Genomic DNA, 22,285 nt, shown 5'->3' on the forward strand with positions numbered 1-22,285 from the left:
ATTTTCAAAACAGCATTAAATAATACACTTTCCTTGGGAAAACACTTTTCAAACAACATTTAAAAATATTTTGATGATCTGCCTTTTTATATTGAGGTTGACAGTGAACCATATGCAACTTATATGTAAAAATTTTCCAATCTGCATTTGCTATTTTGAATTTTTAAATATGCATAGACCCTGTTCACTTTTGAATAATTTCATCTTCATGCCCACTATTGTAGGAGCTAAATTGTAATGTTTCATGCTAACAATTACTTAATGTGTACAAACAGTATTGAGATAGATGGTCAGGTTTATTTATAAATAATTTACAATATATTTAAGAAACTCTCAACAACTTCAGTTTTCCTTCAGAAAAGGACAAAAATTTATCTACACAATACCAAATTATAGCTCACACATACAGTGCAGAGCAAGAATTTCTGTATTCTTAGGTGTACAGATACAGGAAGGAAGTAAAATGGGACAAAATAGCAGTACCAGTATCACAAGTCAGTAATTTAGAGAGAAAGAACATGAAGTAATGTTTTCATTCAACTTTTTCATCTGCCTTTGTTTTTATGAAGAACTCTGGTTTGTAGATACACCGATAGGCCAAAAGCTGAGGAAGAATTCCGTATGCTATGTTTAATACTAAAAAAAAGATTTTCGCTTCTTCAGGGACTCTGTAGACATAAGCAGTTCTAGCATGAAGAGACGCACCAATGTGGGAAAACTGAGCCTGTTGCATAAAACAGAAATAGGTAAGCATGAAATCTGTGTTCAGATGGATGTACAGCGAGTTCTTAGCGGATCAGTCAAGCTATGTTCGTGTGCCCTCAGAACCAGTCTCACCTGTAGGCATTTTCAAACAATTCGAAGTCTTTAATATTTCAGTGAACTTAGGGCCATTCTTGATGTAACTGTTCAAATAAATTACACCTTCTTTAGTGTGGCTTTACTACGCCATCTGTGTGTAACCGTTCCAGTGCCCTATACTAAACATGACCAAAACCAGTTGCCGTGGAGTCAGTGTCAACTCGTGGCGACCCCACGTATGTCAGGGTAGAACTGTGCTCCACAGGGTTTTCAGTGGCTGGTTTTTCTGAAGTAGATCACCAGGTCTGTCTTTGAAGTACCTCTGGGTGGACCTGAACCTCCAGCCTTTCATTTAGCAGCTGAGTGTATTAACCATTTGCACTACCCAGGCACTCCATACATTAGTGGCCCAATTTAACAAAAAAATTTGAATAAAATCTCAAAAAAAATTTTTTTCTGATCTGCATTCTGGAGATTCCACGTAGGGACCTAGTTGAGGCTTATATTTGTGTTTCAATAAAAATGAATAAAATACAGAGCTCGGAAAGCCGAAATATTTTTAGCATAACGAATTAAAGAGAAGCACCAAGGACCTCGGCATTATTTATCAGTCTTTCACCTGCTTCTTAGAGCAATAGTGCAAAGCCTTCACATTATGTATTTTTGTTTATTCACATTTTTTTTTTTGTTTGTTTAATGCAACTTAAAAAAAAATACCAAGGATTGTTTTGTAAAATAAAGTTGTTACCAACTCGGGGAGGAGGACAAGGTATGTTTGCTCTTTATAAAATGCTAAAGTACCTGCAGGCAACCTTTTCAAATCAAATTATAATTTATTTAGAAGTATGGCTTTGTCAGCATAATCTGAGTTTTCTAAACGAAAAGGCAAGAGCCTCCCTCTGTACTTGTTCAGAACACACATTCAGAATTTGCCAGTTGGTCTTTTTTTTTTTTTTTTTTTTTTTAATACTTTTCATATAAGCACAGAGGAAAACTGTAGCAGAAAGGGTAACAGGCCACATGCTGGATTAAAATGCAACCCTGGGGTCTGCATTTTCATATCTTGCTGAAATTCAAGACGTACATGAACAGAGGATTGGGAACTTAAATGTAATAAATGGTAAATTATCAATCCATCAGGATCAGAGTGAAGAGACAAAAAATACTGCAATCTAGAGAAAGCACAGAAGTAACAAAAATGAAGAGCCTAAATAATTTGCTTTAAATACATAACATTTCCTTCCATATGAAATTGATTTATTCTGCTGTTAACAGATAAACGTTGACTTACCACTTGACTTTACTATGAAAAGGACAAGCTTTTATAAGCACCATCTTTATGAATTTTTGTCAGTGGCAGATATTTTAACAAGCTGTATTTTTACAAATTACTGATACATTCTGGAGACCTGTGGTACTTTTTTTGCTACTCTCTAGAGATAGAAGTTACAAATTAATGTGATATGTTGCCAAGGACCAACACCACCTCTGAGTTGTGATCCATGAGGCACTGAGAGGCCTCTGCCCTCAGAGACATCTCCCCCAGGGCAGATGCTGAGACAGAACCCAGCAAATGTTACTAAGCATTTGCATCTCTGGGGTATGAGGACAAAAGACCTTGAGAGTAAAGGGCACTTGAGGGGCTGCCCCGAGGAGCCGCTGTGGTGGACCTTCTAGGAACACTGAACAGGAGCTTTGCCCTTGTTACTATTTTTCCCTTGGGCCTCTTCTAGACTAAAGGCCAAATTTGAACCCTGGTTTTCAGAAATGTGGGTTTGGTGGCTCCATCTTTATGGACAGTTGTACACATTGCAAAATCACCAAATATGGGGAGATGGCAGCCAAACTTGGAGAGAATTAGTAGTAAGAGCAACTGTGCCTACTTGCATAGGGAAACCTGTTAAAAAGCCAGTATGATTCCATAGGCTCTTTTCCTGCACTAACGAGTGCAGTTAATACCTCATTTTCATGAATTGCAAACTCATGGCAACACTAAAAAATGGTTCTTGTCCATAGGTTAGACTGTAAGCCCATTGGGCAGGTACTGTGTCTGATGTTGTGTGTGGCACCTACCACGTTGTTAGAGCTCAATAAACGTTCAACAATAATGGTCTTGTGACTGTCAAAATATAAAAGGTTCTACAAAGCATTTCTATATTTTTATACCTATTTTAGCAAGCCTTTTTCTTCAGGATTATTTAGCAACAGGCAAGGATTATGACATATCTAATCCAAAGGGGTATCTGTATGTGAGAGGAGAACCCTAAGATCAGTTGTCTGCAGTTGCCCTCACTGCTTATAGTACTAATGGGTATATTTATGGTGGTTACACCTCCATCTGAGTGGGCACCCAACCATAACTTCCTCCTAAGCCATACGATGTCAGGTTTCAGAGTTCTGAAGTGGTAGAAAAATCCAGGTCACACCTGATGAGGGTTCCCTTTCCGAGCACCTAACTGATGATGAGTTGCACAGTGTCTCCTGGGTGATGTTCCCACCAGCACAGGGGCCTCCCTGTGACAGGGCTTAAAGAGCACATCCTGAGCACTGTGCTGGGGTCGGGGTGACCGTGTGAGTGAACAGTGCTGCTACTTACAGAGACAACTTACAGATGGAGTGATGTGAGCCTGAGATCCTGATAAGTTTTCCTGCAGTTCATTCTAAATTTTTTTTACCTTAAATAAGAGACACTTTATTTTTTTTAGAATAGATTACTAGAATGGAATGGAAAATGAAGCAATAAAGGGAAAAAAAGGGTTAAATTCTAATATCCCTGTTTTCTTATATTTATAGAGATGACCTGGGAAGGATTACCAAAATTACAATCCTGGCTCCAGAAGGGAGAGGTGGAAGTTTTTGTGTCCACGTAAATATGGCAGGCAAGAAGCAATGTAAACATTAGGACAATTAGCCAGGCTGTTTGACCCACACAATATAAGTATCTGACCTAGAACTACGTTGGCGTCTATTCTTTGAGTTTTCTGGGCAGCACAGTATAGTGGTTAAGGATGCCAACTCCAACTATACTGCTAGGGTCAAATCCCACCTCCACCACAGACCCGCTGCATGACCTTGAGCTAGCGATGGAGCCTCTGGCCTCATCTGAAAAGCAGCATGACAGTGGAACCGCACAGGGCTGTTAGGAGGGTTAAGTGAGTTGATATGTGTTAGGTATTAATGCCAACCACGTGGGGCTGTTCCATAGACAAAAATACACAATTCAGTGGACTTAAGTATCTATTAATGACCTGCTTCTCCACTTTTTTTTGTAAACCTTGGCTCTTTGGTTTTAGATCCCTTTGTTGACCTTTTGACAATTTCAAAAGTGCCATTGTGTCCACCAAAGGATAGTAAAGAGGTTAGACCCAAACTCTTAATTTTAATACTAATAATCACACCAAAAGCAAATGATTAAAATGGGGTTTACATTAGTATCCCTATTATCCATGCTCTTCCTAAACCTTTACTTTCAGATATTTTTTAAAGGTTTCCATACAGAAGAAACTTAAGAAATTCACCTCCAGTAGAGTCAGCTCTCTACAGCCAAATTATCCACACATCAGCCTCTAGACCCCCTTTGTAAGAAAGTACATGGAGTGGGAAGGAGCACTGCGTGCCTTTAGTGGTGGTAACTGATCCTGCTTCACTGACTGGGGGGTTAACTGGATGGGGTGGCAGGCTCCCTGCCAACCCACTCTGAATCTGTCTTAAAGCTTTCTCCCAATTTCCTTGATTTTTATGTAATTATATGCATAGTATTATAAGCTTAATGGGAAACCCTGGTGGTGTAGTGGTTAAGAGCTATGGCTGCTAACCAAAAGGTCAGCAGTTCAAATCCACCCAGGCGCTCCTTGGAAACTCTATGGGGCAGTTCTCTGTCCTATAGGGTCGCTATGAGTCGGAATCGACTCGACGGCAACGGGTTTGGGTTTTTTTTTTTTGTTTTTAATGAGCTTAATTGTCTACATATTAATTAATGGATCTTCTGAGCAACGTAAGGTATTTCTCTTCTAGACTGTTAACTGGGAATCATATACTTCCAAAAATAACAGTAACAATCATAATAATAGCTGTAACAAAGGGTTACAGAGCTTATTATGTGCTAGGTATTCTTCTAAGCCCTTTACATATATTCATTTAATCCTCAGAGCAACCCAAGGAGAAAGGTACTATTATTATCCCCACTTCACTGAAGAGGAAACAGGATCAGAGAGGTAAAGTAACCAAGATCTTTCCGCCAATGAGTGGCAAGCTGGGATTTGAACTAGCCTGCCTCTGGAGCCAATGCTCTTAACCATATTGGCTCCAGGTCTTTGTTTTTTCAACTTTTCAGTGCTGTTTTAGCAAAGAAAAATTCTTCAGTTGATAAAAAATGCTAATAAAATGCTGTAAAACTTTTTCAAAGTAGACTCTGCAACTTTAATCTTACGGTAAGGATTTTGTATGAAAAGACCTGAGTTGTAAATGTTGAGTATCCCCAGTGGAACTTGTTGGCATAAAATGTGCCCTTGTTTTATTTTATTCTGTGTTCTTTTACTTTTTGATTGATCTTTTGATTTCTAAAGGCAAAAGATTTGGCAGACTCCTATATGGTCTGAAAGCAGGGATCCATAACCACCCAACGTGTTTTCCATTGACTTGCACTGATCTAGTTTTTCAACGATTTTTTCTCATCTTACTCAATTGCGTAGACTCTTAGGAGTTCACTAGATCTTTTGATAAAAGCAGTTCTTGATAAAGGGAGGTTAGTGGGATTGTCAATCCATAAGCCATCTACGTTAGTTATGGCCATTTCAACAAATGAGAGGTGCTGTTCAAGGTGATGGAGAGAGTGTCAGATGCCCTCCTAAGATGATACTCCTTTTCATAAGCAAGTATTTGGTAAGTAGAAAACAAATCAAATAACTGGAATTCAGCATTCTGATCGTATCTTCAGTTTTGTTGCAACATGATTTCTAACTTTTCCTTAGGCTAAACACTATGAATAGATAAATATTAAAGTCCACCCAAGAGTTATGGGAATGTCAGACGTACAACTCCCTGAATATGCCATTCTCCACCTCCGGGCCTGGGAAAAACATCCTCTGACATTTCCAGGATCTAATCCTTTGTCTGGGCACACATTTACCAGCAAGAGTGGGGCTTCAGGCTTCCTTGTCAAACTGAGCAATGATGGATAAGCCCAAGGATTGCTACGAGGCCTGGGGCCTGCCTCAAGCAGCCACTTCTGCTGCCAATTACTCTGCATTCCATTCTGCCCTTCCCAGAGCCTCCCAGCTGGAGTCACAGGTGCCCATCTGCAAGCTTAGCCCCACAAAAAGGTAGAGTCTGGCATTAGTCCTACTGCTACAGGCTCAAGCACCTGTTTGCTCTAAGGCCTTCCCAAATCTCAACTCTATCCTATCCTCTGGAAAAAAAAAGAGGTTAGAGTAAGAGCAGGGTCAGCGTGAGGGCCCCTTTCCTGGGGGACACAGGAGAACGAGGACAAGAAAACAAAAGCCAAGACTTAGTCTGTGTCCTCTGATCTGCTGCCCATTCCCACACCTAAATGCTTCCTCCTCATACTGTTCCCTGGAGAGGCTCAGCCTAAGGACGCCCACTCAGTCCTCAGAGACCAGCTCAGATGTCAGTCCCCACCCACCCCCAAGGTTGTCCAACTCTCCCTCATGCCATGTACAAAGTCTTACTTTAGGACTCTGCTGTAGCTGGTTATTTGCATGAGGGGGATAGCAGCGCAGAAGGGCATGGGCTTTGCAGTCAAATAGGATTTCATATCCCCATTATCTCATTTAGTTAACTATGCAGCCTTGGGCAAGTAACAAGCTGTCCTGAGCCTCAGCCTCCTCATCTGTCAAGTGGGGGTGAAAAACAACTATGGCAAAGAAAATGCTGTGTTTTCATGCCCAGTTTCCTGTTCTGGGCACACAGGAAGACCACACTTCCCAGCCCCTCTTACAGTTGGGTTGGTGGCGGGCTCGGCCCCTGGAAATATCCCACATGAACTTTGCGTGAGCAAGAACTAAGTCTGTTATTTGTTACAGCAGCAGAGCACATAGCCTCTCCTTACACAAAGAGGCATCGCTTGCCTGGCATGGAGGAGGATAATGAGTGCTCAGACTAGAGTAGTATCAGTGGAGCTGGAAAAAAAAAGGATGGATCTGAGAATTATCCTGAAGGTAGAACTAATGAATCACAGGAGGCATAAGGGGTGAGGGAACACAAGGTGCGAAGAATTACTCCAAGTTTTTGGCTTGAGTCTCTGGGTGCAAGAGGTAGTGAAACATGGAAGAGAAGTTGTGAGGGAATGAAAAGCCCTATTTTAGACATTACATCTGAAATGCTAGTGAGACATCCAAGTGAAAAAAACTTAAGTTTGGAAGTAAATCTGGGAGCTGTTTGTCTAAAAACAGAAAACTGGAAGTCATCAGCTTGTAGTTAATATTTAAGCCTGTTGCTGTCTAGTCGATTTTGGCTCATAGTGACCCTATAGTACAGAGTACAACGGCCCCATAGGTTTCCAAGGCTGTAATCTTTATGAAGACAGACTGCCACATCTTTCTCCCATGGAGCAGCTGGTGGGTTCAAACTGCTGACCTTCTGGTTCGCAGATGAGCATTTAACATCTGGGCCACCAGGGCTCCTTAGTTTTTAAAGACATGGGAACAAATAAAGGATCCAAAACCAAGGCCTGAGGAATTCAGGTATTCTGAAGTCTATAAAGGGGAGCAACCAGCAAAGGGGGCTAAATGTTCCCTCTCTTCCCTCTGAAATCCTTACAGAAAGGGCAGGAACCATTGCCTCTGGACACGGCATCAACTTATTCTAATTCTACAATTTACAAGTACCTCAGACTGGAAGAAGTTGATCCAGTAACCCCATAAACACTATTTTTCAACCCTATTAATTCTAGTCTGTTTGCCATCATGGTTACTATACATGAGTAGAATCAACCCCTAATGCTAAAGTTTCTGGGTGAACCTCATTCTTAAGCCTGCTTGACGAGAGCAAGACGAAGATCATGATTTAAAAAGAAGAGTCTGTTATTTCTAGTAAGAAAAAAAAAACTTAGAATTACTTAATTTCCTTCTTTGTTCAAAAAATTGATACGCTTTGCTAATTGTTACCTTGTTAAACGTACTCTGTGTAATAATATTCCCTGGAAAATTCTCTTCTCATTTCAGTGTTGTGAGTGCTCACCACTCTAGGCCAGGTGTGTGGCTAAGGTGCTGGGCATGGAGGGCGGCAGGGATTTAATGATAGGTGCTGCTTTCTAGGAGCAGAATTTCTTTTAAAGCCAGGTTCCCTGATTCCATATACCATTAAATAGTGGAATTCTGAAATCTTAGAGAGACCTCTCAAATATAACAGTTCTCAAACCATTTCCAGTAGCTGTGGTGTTCAGAGACTGGGAAGGATCCTTTGGAACAACAGTGCCACTTCCTGAGCATGTGACCTTGAACAAATCATTTAACCTCTCCGGACCTGTTTCCCATCAGTAAACCTGGATGGCACTCCTACCCAATGGTTACTGTGAGGCTTTAATAAAATCGATATGCAGAAACGCCTTGCATACTATAAAGAACTATAAGACAAAGGGGGCAGAGGGGGACAGCATGCTTAATAACTATTTCCTGCCCTAAAATGAGGAGCCCTGGTGGTGCAACAGTTAAGTGCTCAGCTGCTAACTGAAAGGTCAGCAGTTCGAATCCCACCACCCGTTCCAGGGAGAAGAGACCTGACAATCTGCTCCGGTAAAGATTACAGCCTGGGAAACCCATGGGGCAGTTCTACCCTGCCCTGTAGGGTTGCTATGAGTTGGAATCAACTCAGCAGCACACAACAATAACAACCCTAACAGAGTGAGCAGAGATGTTTTTCACATATCCAACAATGACAGCTAGACCACCAGTAGATTTTCTCAGTAAAAGATATTCTGAATACCTGAGCTAGACCTCCAGCATGTATCAGGGTTACATCTGGCATCCAGGAACACCCAGGAACCAGTAAGCCATAAATCGCAATCACAAAGTAAGGGATAGAATAGAACATATACGCCAGCATCTGTATGAGAACAGAAAAATAATGCCATCAATCAGCAAACTGAGAGTTAATTTGGTCTGGCTAAAAAATACAAAAATATTAACATCCTCATTTTTTGAAATTATTAATCCCTGTTTCCTACATGGGACCACATTTTCCCGTTAAAAAAAAGAAGAAAATTAAATTTTAGGAAAATCTTAGGTTTCATAACTACTTGACCTGAATTTTAGGATAAGCAGCAGGATCCTTTAGGTAGGGCTCTTGAAATTGCGTATATAATCGGCAGAGCTCAGCTGGGCAGTCCAAAGCAATCTAAGAACAAAAGTGAATTCATTATAAAGATACCATCACATCTGGTTCTTATATGTGCTGATAAGACTAAATGTGCCAGGTTTAGTCACTAGCAGCTTTGCTATTTAACAAAAACAGTGCACTGTAGAAGCATTGTTTTTGTTCACCAGTGAACGAGGGAAAGAACGGAAATACTCTAGGTTTATTCTAGGAGATTAAGCTGAGCTTAACAGTGGAGCAGGAAATGGAAACGAATGCTCTATTCTCAGGGACCTTTCCAACGCCCAGGGAGTTTACGTATCTAGGTAGCCAAGGCACAGCTTGCTTTTGACTACCAGTTTTACTTTTCCTAGGAGTAACTCCAGCAGACTACCCCCTACAGGAAGAAAGGTTCATTTCTACGCCAAATTGATCTTACTATGCTTTGCAAGATTCAAAAATAGCATCTTCCTCTCTCCAATGGCTCACAGAGTACATGGCCTTTGGGGCAGTAGAGGATGATGATTTGAAAGCAGGGTCCTCTTGTCTGAAGCCACCTCCTGTGTCCACTTTGGAAGAGAGCAGAGCAGGTTTAGTCATGCCAAGTGGACCTTAGGTCACAAAATAGGCAGTGTCTCTTTGGCATATCACTCGTCCCCTCTGAGCCACCTTCCCCCTCCTCAGGCACCATTGCTCATGTCCTTGGCCATAAATGTTGTCCTACCTAGATAACATAGCTGAACACAAGCCAAAAAATGGCAGAGCTGGTAAAAAGGGTCCCAGCCCAAAAGCCCCTCCCCCATGACACATGTATATGTGTGTGCACATGTACAAATATAAACATCCAAAATAATTGTCTCTTGTGCACAGGCAAGTGGACATGGCTAAGTAAGAATACCATTTGTATTCTGTTGTTGCCGTAGGTTTAACTTTGAGAACTAAAACTGTGATCTTAGCAAAGCTGTGGCCCTGCCTTCCCTTGCCTATGACCCCACCCCTATTGGCTTTCCTCCAGAAGTTTCTGACAATCCCCACACAGAGACAACTCTGAAGACAGCCCTTCACTCTGAGCCCAGCCAGCCACACAGGCCCCTCACAGCTCAAGAACCCGAAACAATGAACCAGCTACATCAGCTTACACTTGCCACCCTGCCCCCAACTGTCTGTGCAGTGCCAGCAGGCTCAGAACTGTTAGTAACTGTCCTTGAAACTAGGTATAATTAACCACATAACCTGAGCTGCTCCATTTTATTTATTCGTGAATAAATCATGAAACTGGGACATCGTGAAGAATCACCAATGAATGAAAATGTAACAGCAATCATTTATTGAGCACTTACTAGTGTAAGGTAAGGCCCTCTACAAGTGTTTTACATGCATTATCTCATTTAATCTTCAAAACAAACATGTAAGGTAGGTACCACTCTTATGGAAGAGGAAACTGGGGTCAGAGAGATTAAGTAACTTTTCCAAGGCCACACAGCTAGCAAATGGCCAGGATTCTAACTCCAAAGCCTGTGGGTCTTTTCGTTAACCTCTACATTATAATACTGAAAAAGGGAAAAGAGAAGAAATGACATACCCACATGCCCTTAATGTATGTAAGTCCCATCAATACACAGACTCCAAGTCGGTCTTAATTTACGTATTATTCACTTTGTCAGTGAGAAATTCACATGACCTACCAATATGTGAAAGTTTTATCGTACCCCTTCCTGAATTCCATCCACCCTGCTTCTGAGAACCCACAGATGCTCTGTACCGAAGCTTTACTGGACTTTAGGGTATAACCCTTACCAAAGATCATCAGAGTGGTGCCAAAGATCATTGGAAACATCAAAGGAACCAAACAAATGAGACTAAAATAGGGAAAACCAGTTGCTGTCGAGTCCATTCCAACTCACAGCAGCCTCATGTGTCAGAGTACAGCTGTGCACCACAGGATTTGCAAAGGCCGAGTTTTTGGAAGCAGATCGCCAGGATCACCAGGACTTTCTCCCAAGGCGCCTCTAGGTGGACTTGAATCACCAACCTTTCAGTTAACAGCTGACTGTATTAACCGTTTGCACCACCCGGGGCCTCCATCAAGAACATGTTGTTGTTCCTGGGTGCTGTTGAGTCATTTTCGGCTCATGGTGACCCCACGTGTTGCAGACAGAACTGCGCTCCATAGGGTTTTCAAGGCTGTGACCTTTTGGGAGCAGATCACCAGGCCTTTCTTCCAAGGTAGCTCTAAGTGGGTTCGGGCTTCCAATCTTTTGGTTAGTAGCCCAGCACTTAACCATTCCACCTAGGAACTCCAAAATAGTGAAAGGATAGTGCTGGGTAGAGCTTGGTTTAAGGACATGGAGGCAGGAGGTGTGAAACAACCCAGGACGGACTGTCCCTCTTGGGAGTAGAGGTTGGGGGTTGCGGGTGGGAAAGCCACAGGAAGCAGGTCTGAGTGCTCCAGACTCTGACTGGAGGAATATTTTGTTAGTGTGCTGGGAAGTCCAACAAAAAAATCTTCCAACTTTTTTTTCCATTTCAGAGCTTTAGTAGTATAATTTGAAGTTAATGTTTTTTTAATGTTATTTTGATCTGTTATGCTTACCAAGCCTCTAAACAGGCAAAAGGCAGTTGCCAGGAGGAGACACGCAACCAACATTAAATCAAACGGTCTTCTCAGCAGCTCCTTTGCTTGGGCTTCTTGAATGACCTAAAATAGAGTTTGTAACTGAAGAGCCAAAGAAGACTGATACCTACTGAAACAGGATGATGAGAGAATTTTGAAGATTCACAGTTTGTATCATAAACCACCAGCCATGTAACTTTAGAAAAATCGTTTCTTGGTTTCCTCACCTGTGAAATGCGAAGACTGGGCCTTTTCTTGCACTAAAACCCACTGCTGTCAAGTCAATTGCAAGTTACAGTGACCTTACAGGACAGAGTAGAACTGCCCCATTGGGTTTCCAAGGAGTGGCTGGTAGATTCCAACTGCCAGTCTTTTGGTTCGCAGCCAAGCTCTTAACCATTGTGCCACCAGGGCTCCTCCTTGCACTAAAAACCAAACCAAACCCACTGCCATCAAGATGGTTCTGATTCATTGCAACCCTATAAGACAGAGTAGAACTGTCCCCATAGGGTTTCCAAGGTGGATTCAAACTGCCGACCTCTTGGTTAGCAGCCGAGCTCTTTAAACACTATGCCACCAAGGCCCCATTCTTGCACTAAAAAAGGCTAAATAAGACCCGTATGTATCTATTCCAACTTACGTCCAAATTCAACTTAAAAGATACACTTAGGAACAGATCTTGTTCATAACCCGGGGACTGCCTGTATTTGCTCTTCTTTTTGACAACCACCTCCTTCCTCTCAAGGTTGGGAGGGAGTACCAGCTGTCAGGGTGCCAACCTGATTTTACATAGCAAATGTCTAAATGTTTACAAATGAAGCATTTGTAAATTAAAATGTATTCCAATGGATTCTATTGTAAATCTTTTCCATAACATGAGTAGTCATGTCCTGATTACTGCCATGTGCCTGGGTCTCTTGTTAATCAGAACCTGTGGCTCTGTGGGCTACCTTGAACAGCTGTCTCTCTCCAGCCTTTCCTCAGGACAGCAGAAGTAGAACGTACGCTGAAAGAAGAGCCCAGGTGCCCAACATCCAGGCCATTACCAACCCCAGGCAACCCACACAATCCAGCCTCCACTCAGCACACTAATCCAGAATCTGCTGGGAAAAGCCAGGATGACCTCTGGCACAGGGAGTTCCAAAAAGTAAGGCCAGGCCAGTAGAGGCGGATGTATTCAGACAGACACAGACTGTCCTGGCCACCTTCATGAAGATGTGAACCAACACTGCCTAGTCAACACAGTCCCAGAGACTGGACACCCCAGAAGCTCCAGTCCACAGAGACACAGTTCAATTCAGTGGCCGATGGGTATGTGTCAGCCCTAGGGGTTTAAGAGCAAGTTACATTTAAATTTTAATAAAATCACCTTTGAGGGATAATTATAATTTTCGGAGGGCTGATTATAGATTCTGAAACCAGCCCAGACAGGAAGACAAGTGTATAATATGCTTAAGAAAAAAGCAGGGCAAATTCGTGTTCCATACTTTCCTATTTAAAAGAGAGAAAAAAAGAAAAAGTCAAAAGTTTACCAAAAACATATTTAAATACGAGAAACACTGAGAATACCACCCCCATCTCAAGTCATCTGAAATTTTACAGTGGACCAGACGGTATTTCTAATGAGAGAGAAAAAAAAAAAGGCTAAAACTAAAAACCAAAAAGACCAAACCAGTTGCCGTTGAGTTGATTCCGACTCATAGCAACCCTATAGGACAGAGTAGAACTGCCCCATAGTTTCCAACGAGCAGCTGGTGGATTCAAACTGCCAACCTTTTGGTTAGCAGTCAAATGCTTAACCACTGCACCACCAGGGCCCCTACTGGATATTTATTAACAGTTATGTCCTATCTAAAACCAAAATAAACAAACCTGCTGCCATCAAGGAATCAATTCCGACTCATGGAGATCCCGAGTGACAGAATAGAACTGCTCCATAGGGTTTTCTTGGCTGTAATATTTATAGAAGCAGGTTGCCAGGCCTTTCTTCCACAGCACTGCTGAATGGGTTTGAACCGTCAACCTTTAGGTTAGTAGTCATTTGTGCCACCCAGGGACCTATGCCCAGCACCAGTACAGAAAAAAGTATATTCAAGATCCTGATTTCCTGCATGCATAAATAACCCTTTATTTTAGGATTCAAGAGTCTTAATTTTCAAGTATGTTTATTATGTTCCCACAGCATGTCAGGAGTTATATATAATACAAAGAGTTTTAAGAAGTATTATTTGTACACCAAGTATGTATATTCCAAACTGGACAAACTCCATACTTACCCCTCTAGATGTTAGATCCTTCTAAAAAGTCAGTAATCACTGGTATTAGATTGCCTACTTGTTCGACGTACACTTGTGAAAATTGCTCAAAAGCACTTTTTAAAAGGTGAGATTAAAAAGGAGGGGGAAAGGAAAATCCCACAAAACAGTGTTTTAGTAAGCTTACTTAGTGTCTCTTGGTTCTGTTACAACTAAAACAGCTTCTCTATTTAAAAGCAACCTCCATTGTTTCAAAAAAAAGGAAAATGAATTTTAAGATAAAGGTCCTTACCCACAATGTTTCCAGGCAGAAAAACAATAATGCTCATAATAATAGATCCGACCCAATATAGGCCAATGGTTCGATAACTTTCCCTGTAACAAAAAAGTATTGACTTAGTGCACTTGTCTGAGAATACTATTGGCAAAAGATGTTTCCTGGTATTATTTTATATTCTAACTAGTAAAGTATATGAATCGAAACTTAATGACTCCAGGGTAATAAATCAAACACAAAGAACCCTGGCGATCAAACGTCATCTCCACATGTGATACACTATAGACCTTCTTTGTGTCCTTTTGAATAGGAAATTATTTTTGCTACACTGACTTTTTTTTTAACTACAACATGACCACCGCCAAACAGATCCTACAATCCCTATTATGTATGAAATTCATGGCCATGAAAGAAACAAAAAGGTTCAAAGAAAGGGAACTAGATCTATATTTTAAATTATTGTCAAGTGTGAGTAATAGGATGTTAGATGGATGTTCCCTATAACACAGGGGTGTTACCTGCTGTCACTCCAAAGGTGAAGAGAGTAAGTAACACATACACCACGTCCTAAAGGAGCTCCTAGAGGTATACCCCTCATCTTCTTAATAGATGTTGCCCAAAAGTTCCTTCAGTGAATAACCCCAATAACCCACCTCCATCCTACATTAGAGGCTATGAGAAATTCAAAGGGAGATTCTCTGAAGGGAAGCACAGTACAAAATTCTAAGTGCTACCCCTCCAGGCCAAATGAAGTGGGCCCCCGAGAGGCCCATTCACAGTGACTGGGATTGTCAGCAGGAGGACAGACAAGAATCTTTCTCCCCAGCTGGGTGCTAACTGAGCCACAGAAACTCTGTGGCCCCCCTCCGCCCTCCCCCCACCACCTCTAAGCATTTCCTCCTAGAACTTGGGAACATTCCTGAAGAGAAAGGCTGGTGCTAGAAAAGTCCAAACATTGGCTGGAGCTGCCCTTGAGTGCGTGGTGAGGAGAGAGGGGTTGACAGCTCGTCTGCATTTCACCCTTGTATGGGACAAGAGAGGAGCCTTGGTGGTGCAGTGGTTAAAGCGCTTCGCTGCTGACTGAAAGGTTGGCAATTTGAACCCGCTAGCCACTCCGCAAAAGAAGCATGGCAGTCTGCTTCTATAAAGATTTACAGCCTCGGAAACCGCGTGGGACAGTTCTACTCTGTCCTAGAGGGTTGCTACCAGTCAGAATGGACTCGAGAGCAATGGGTTTGGGTTTGGTTTTGGTTTTGGTGATGGGACAAGAATGTATGACTTCCTCTAACCAGAAACCAAGTGGAGGCCTGGGAAGGTAGCCAAGCTTGAGCCATCTTGCAAGGATCCTTCCATAAGTGGCCTACCTTCTGGAGTATAGGGACTCCATCAGAAAGAAGCTGCAGGTATACCACCAGGTAAGTTCAGCCGGAGAGAACACTGCTCACTGCAGGGATGGGTGCAATGCAGAGGTCCCTGAGATAGGGGTCTCCAAAGAACCCACACATGTGCCCCACAAGGCAGAGCTAGCTTATCATGATGGAGGGTACCACTTGCCAAAAAACAACAGAAACGGTCACATAAGACTTTGTCCCTGTTCTTCTAATCCCATGTACATAGACACACACTCCTAGAGGAGCCAGCTGCGGGAGCAAGCGGAGGAGTAAACACTGAACCGGGAGTAAATGGACAGACCCTCACCCAAGCCTCAGTGCAGCCTCCCAAGCCTGAGGGTTAGGCCTCAGCTGGGGGGAAGAGAGACACTTTGAACTGAAACAAGATTTAAGTTTTGACTTAGAATGTGCTAGGCTTTTTAATTTCTGAAAGTGAGACTATTCTTATAAGAAAAACAAAAACCAGTTGCCATCAGTCAATTCCGACTCATAGCAACCCACGTGTACAGAGTAGAACCGTACTCCATAGAGCTTTCAAGGCTGTGACCTTTTGGAAGCAGATCACCAGGCCTTTCTTCTGAGGTGCCTCTGGGTGGATCTGAACCACCAACCTTTTTTTTTTTTAATTGTGATTTAGGTGATAGTTTACAGAGCAAAATAGTTTCTCATTCAAAAATATACATAAAAATTGTTTCATGGCATTGGCTGCAATCCGCATTGTGTCAGCACTCTCCCCCTTTCCCTTCCACCCCGGCTTCACTGTGTCCATTCATCCAGTTTTCCTGTCCCCTCCTGCCATCTCGTCTTTGCTCCTGGGCAGGTGCTGCCCATCTGATCTCATACACTTGTTTTGATCTAAGAAGCACATTCCTCACGTGTATTATTGTTTGTCTTATAGGCCTGCCTAATCTTTGGCTGAAAGGTGAACATCAGGAGTGGCTTCAATTCTGAGTTAGAAGAGTATCTGGGAGCATAGTCTTGGGGGTTCCTCCAGTCTGTGTCAGACCAGTAAATCTGGTCCTTTTTGTAAACTTGATCATTTGAACCATCAACCTTTCAACTAGCAGTTGAGCACTTAACCATTTTGTTTGCTTCACCCAGGGGCTCCTACTGTTCTTGATAAGAGAGCATCATCAGGAAGCTAAGGAGTCTGCCTGAGCTCTCTTCATGGCGGGCAGTAACCCAAAGGAATGTGTCCAACAGGCAGTGGTGCAAGGATAATAAGGCACTTCTAGCTTGCACCCATCAAAAGTGTATTCAGATCTGGGTGTACCCATTTGTGTATTTGCCTCTATACATGCACTTTCCTTACACACCCGCTGATCAGTTGCCAGGGCAGAAAGGCACACACACCAGGTGAACTGACTTACTCCCATGCAATGGCCGCCACCATCACCAGGTACATCAGGTAGTGAGCTGACCCATCCCAGTAGCAGATCATGTGCCCGTGTGCAGTGTTCAGATACGGCTCAGCCTACAGGAAGCATGAAGAACAAGTCTACTTTAAGTATGACTCAGGCATTTAAATGCAGAACACCAGGTCTGTACTGCAAGTGAAATAAAACAGTACAATTCACTTGTATTAGTCGGCTAAGACAAAACTCTTCTTCATCATATAAAATTGGTAGGAATATGAAAATATGATGTTCCCCTGCAGCTGCCAACTAGGGTCAGTCACAAGGAATCTCATAAGAGAACGCCAGGTGGTAATGCCTGGATGATGGCCCTGCACTAGATCAACACAGATTTGTACAGAAAGGCAGAAGGCACGGCAAACTCCCCGGGGCCAAGCCAACAGCATCACTAAAAGGTAGCTTGGTCTCTGCCAGAGGGGGAGGCAGGGAAGACCATGACCCACGGAGCCACTGGCTAACACCACTGTCATCATTTACTAATCATTCACTTGATCCCATGGCTCGCTGGTGGGGCTGGGCATGAGGCAGGCACTCATTCTCCACACACATTCCCACAGACAGGCCACACTGAACTAAGAGCTTCACTCCTCGCCCTTGCTCCACCCTTCCCAACCACCCTATGGGATACCATAATCACCTCCATTTTACAGACGAGGCAATGGAGGCTCCGAGAGGTTACAGGACTTGCTTAAGGTCACATGGCTGGTATCTAGCAGAGACTGTACTATCAAGAACCACACTTCTCTTGAGAAGTTTTCAGTTTTATGAACACGAGATTATACAATGAGCTACATTTCCCTTTTCCCAATGGCACTAGAAAGCCACTTTCAAGTGTGTGGCCCTCAGCAGGTGTGCGGGTCACCATGGCAGGTATTGGTAATGCCATTCTGCTTCCCCCTTGTTCTTTCTCTCATGTCCGTGCTCTCCTGCTTGTTTCTTTCGTCTCCATAAGCTGCTGCAAGTCCTTTCTACAACAAGGAAGAGTGAGTACTAACTCGTCTATCAATCATCTAGCCCTGCGGGTGATTCTCTGAAGCTACACACTCTTCTGGGGCAAGGACTGCTCTGTAACAAATCAGATCAAATTCAAAGTACAGAGAACGAGGAAACAACACACCAGTAGTACTTCTGTGCCCATGTCTGGCCCACATCTCTGTTGTCATCGTTAGCTGCCAGTGAGTTGATTCCGACTCATTGCCAGTGAGTCGATTCCAACTCATAGCGACCCTATAGGACAGAGAAGAACTGCCCCATAGGGTTTCCAAGGCCGTAATCCTTACAGAAGCAAACTGCCACATCTTTCTTTCATGGAGCAGCTGGTAGGTTTGAACCACTGACCTTTCAGTTAGCAGCCCAGCACTTAACCACTGCACCACCAGGGCTCCTTGCTCTGACTGGTAATAACACTCAATTCCATGGCTTTCTTCATTCAGGCTTATACATCTGGCTCCAGAGCCCTGGCTCCAGCCCTGGCCTTTCCCAGTGGTTTGCTGGATGGCCTATGGGCCAGCCCTTCCAGGTCTCCTCAACTCCTCTAAACTATCAGCTTCTCCTCTCCACCAACCCTCCCACCTGGCTTCTATCAATAGTGACACTGTTCAACTTAACCATTCCTCACTCTCCTAAGCAATTCAGTATGAAATCCTATCGATTTTATTTCCATAATTTCACCAGGCCATCCTCCCTCTTCATACCCTATCACGACTCCAGTTCAAGCCCTCGGTGCCCACACCGTACCACTGCTATTCCAAACTGGTTCCCTACCTCTACACTCTCCTTCCAATCCATCACACTCCTGATGCCTGATGAATATTCAGGAGGCCTGGCTCACGGGCCTGTAGATCTTCAGCTCTGAAACCTCCCCAACCTTGTGCCTAGCCTGCAGGCTCAAGTCTCACCTTCTAGATGGTGGCCAGGTCCCCAGAGCCTGGCCCTGCAGACCTCTCCACAGTTTCGCCACCGCTCTGCTTCTCACAGCCATCCTGGCCTCCCTCACCAGCTCGACCTCCAGGCCTTCTCAGCTGCCTCACATCCTCCTCCTGAAGCCTTGCCCCCTCTGCCCTCAGTGGCCAGGCGCTCTCTGGGTTTCCTTCTGCCTCTTTGCCTGTTCTCCCATAGTCTACTTCAGAGGCTTCTTGTCATGGATTGAATTGTGTCCCCCCAAAATACCTGTCAACTTAGCTGGGCCATGTGTCCCAGTATTGCGTGATTGTCCACCATTTTATGTGATTTCCCTATGTGTTGTAAATCTTATCACTATGATGAAATAAGATGAATTAGTGGCAGTTGTAATGATGAGATCTACAAGATTAGATACTGTCTGAAGCCAGCCTATTTGAGATATATAAGAGAGAAGCGAGCAGAGAGATGGTGGACCTCATACCACCAAGAAAACAGCGCAGGGAGCAGAACACGTCCTTGAGACCTAAGGCTCCTGTGCTGAGATGCTCCCAGACCAAGGGAAGGCTGATACATCACAAGGACCTCCCTCCAGAGCCGACAGAGACAGAAAGCCTTCCCCTGGACCTGACATCCTGAATTTGGACTTGCAGCCTCCTAAACAGTGAGAGAATAAATTTCTCTTTGCTAAAGCCATCCAATTGTGGTATTTTTGTTATAGCAGCACTAGATGACTAAGACACTTCTCTTCGAGCAGCGACAGTCTCCAAAGTTCCAACATGGCCCTCCTCTGTCTCCACACTCTTCCCAGGCAAGCTCCTCCCCCTCAGGCTTTTAGGTACCAACTATACTCAGGTGGCTCTCGCGTCTCTCTGCCAGGAATGATCCTCAGAGCCCAAGACCTGCAACGCCCTGCCACCTGGGACATCTGCTAGGATGTCCCTCAAACACTGGTAACCCAAAATATCCTAGCAAACCTTGTGCTATTCGGGCTAGTAGCGGGGAGACACGTGCTATTTCTCATCCCAAGCCTTTGCCGAACTGTTCCTTCTCCTTGGAATGCCCTTCGGCCCCCTGGTCTACCTGGAAAATGTTTGTCATCCAAGGCCACTGCTATTTTAAAAAATGCTATAGCAGTGTCTGGGATAGCAGTGTCACCACCATGAAGAGGCCCTCCCCCACTGCTCCCAGAGGTGATCCGGCTATCCCCGCTCCATGGACTTCTGCCTGCATGAGTCTCCATCCCTGCACCTAGGACAGTGCCATCTCCCTGCAGCATCAGGCAGTGAGCTCCTGGGGGCCAGAAAGCAGGTTGTAGGATCCCAGAGTCTAATTCAACCAACCTGCAGAACTGAATTCCAGCTCTACTCTGTTTTGGTATCATCACACCAGCATTCTCCCAGATTCCAAATTTCAAAGCAGGAATCAGGATGTCATCTTGGACTTTACCTCCCTGTCACCCCCCAACCTGTCCTCAAGTCCTGCTCATTCTAGTCACTCAAATTCTCTAAAATCTATCCCTCCTCTCCATTTCCTGTGCACCATCCCAGTTCAGGCCCTCTTCATGTCTTTCCTGGCCCTGTAAAAACCTCCTGACCTATGTTCCAGCTCATGGCACTGACCCTTCCCTTCAAACCATTCTTCCCAGAGTTGATGCATTCTGCTGATTTAAAATCTTCCCTTGCATATGGAATAAAATCCAAACTTCCTTAGCTGGCATACAAAGCTCCCTGTTACTTCAAACACAGATGAAGACATACTTTCAGTTCTGCTCCTTATTGCCTGTGCGACCTTGAGCAAGTCTCTTAACCTCTCTGGGCTAGATCCCCCCACCCCCATAAAATAATAGGACTAGCTCTCTCAAATGCTGTATAGCTCTATAGCACTACGATTTGGCAAAAGTGTGTGATAATCATCACAATCGAAGGGCTTCATTCAGTGCCTTGGTGCTTGGTACTTTACAAATTTAAGACAGACTTAGACTTTCTGAGATAGTAATGTATTCATAATGTTGTTACTTGCCATCGAGTCGATTCCCACTCATGGCGACCCCATGTGTGCAGAGTAGAACTGCTCTATAGGGTTTTCAAGGCCATGACCTTTTGGAAGCAGACCGCCAGGCCTGTCTTCCAAGGCACCTCTGGATGGGTTCAAACTGCCAGCCTTTTGGCTAGAAGTTGAGCGCTTAACCATTTGAGCCACCCAGGGACTCCTCATATTCAAAATGTTGTTGTTAGATGCTGTGGAGTTGATTCCAACATATTCACAACAGACAGGCTCACGTGCTAAATGTATTTAAACTACCTCATTTATATTAAAACCCGTTGATGTCGAGTCAATTCCGACTCATAGTGAACCTATAAGAAAGAGTAGAACTGCCGCACAGGGTTTTCAAGAAGTGGCTGGTGGATTCAAACTGCCGACCTTTTGGTGAGCAGCTGTAGCGCTTAATCACTGCACCACCAGGGCTCAAGTGCAAGTAAAGGGGAAAGGTGGGTCATCTGGTGACCGGGTGGGAAGAAGGAGTTCTAAGAGCTGAGTGTGGACGGGAACTGCCTCCATGACCTAGTCCTAGTTTTCTGCTTCACTTTCCACGTGAATAAACAGCCCAAGTCTATTGCAGTAAAGAAATTCTGGGCATCATGCCTGCTTACATTAAATTAGAGCATTTTGGGCTCCTGACCCTTTGGTTTAAGGTTCACAATCGCTAAGCGACCCCTTACCTCTCTCAGGTAGTGCATCATGAAGCCATCAATGATTCCATCCTGTTCCAGGCCTATGATGAGGTTCACCACGCTGGTAAATCCAAAGACGGCATAAACTAGAGCAAAGAAACCAGCAGTTTAAGAAGCAGTAGCTCAGCAGACAAATACAAAGAGCTTGGTATTAGCCAATAATAATGGATTGTTTTTAATGTTTTCCGGAATATATCTCCTGCACGGCCAACTGGAATTCTGCCTGTGTTCAGGAATCTCCCCATTACCGCCCTGGTGCTCACACCTAGGGAACACCCATTACTGGGGTAGAGAATGACAAAGTCATCCCCTACCTCTGTCCCTGAAGATGCTACCAGGACACAAGGGATCTCCATGAGTCAGGGTCAGTTCAATGGGCCCTACCTCTACACCCCTCACAAGTGACTGCCCAGGACCAAAACTGCCTCCCACCTAGACCAGCAGGCACAAAAACAGAACTGAGAGGCCCAGGAAGCACAGAAGTGACCACCAGGTTTAAAATAATGACTCAAACCAGTTGCCATTGAGTTGCCTCTGACTCATGGTCACCCCATGTGTGTTAGAGTAGAATTGTCCTCCACAGGGTTT

General features: G+C 43.8%; 1 protein-coding gene across 3 annotated transcripts in view; it reads right to left on the reverse strand.

Annotated features, from left to right (window-relative positions):
• Positions 1 to 36: 36 nt before the first annotated feature.
• The window catches only part of TM6SF1 (transmembrane 6 superfamily member 1), a 35,853-nt gene continuing 13,604 nt past the window's right edge, over positions 37 to 22,285 (reverse strand). The window contains exons 3-10 of one of the 3 annotated variants that reach the window (XM_049905463.1): positions 21,686 to 21,783; positions 17,019 to 17,122; positions 14,273 to 14,355; positions 13,095 to 13,216; positions 11,705 to 11,809; positions 9,061 to 9,153; positions 8,743 to 8,862; positions 45 to 724 (exon numbers count right to left, since the gene is read on the reverse strand). In XM_049905463.1, coding sequence (XP_049761420.1) covers positions 533 to 724; positions 8,743 to 8,862; positions 9,061 to 9,153; positions 11,705 to 11,809; positions 13,095 to 13,216; positions 14,273 to 14,355; positions 17,019 to 17,122; positions 21,686 to 21,783 — 917 coding nt within the window. In that variant the 3' untranslated portion in view covers positions 45 to 532. Of the gene's footprint in view, positions 725 to 8,742; positions 8,863 to 9,060; positions 9,154 to 11,704; positions 11,810 to 13,094; positions 13,217 to 14,272; positions 14,356 to 17,018; positions 17,123 to 21,685; positions 21,784 to 22,285 lie in introns of those variants that run through there. The other 2 variants (XM_049905465.1, XM_049905464.1) reach the window with 2 other exon arrangements.

Source organism: Elephas maximus, chromosome 13, assembly GCF_024166365.1.
Source record: "Elephas maximus indicus isolate mEleMax1 chromosome 13, mEleMax1 primary haplotype, whole genome shotgun sequence".
Taxonomy (NCBI): domain Eukaryota; kingdom Metazoa; phylum Chordata; class Mammalia; order Proboscidea; family Elephantidae; genus Elephas; species Elephas maximus.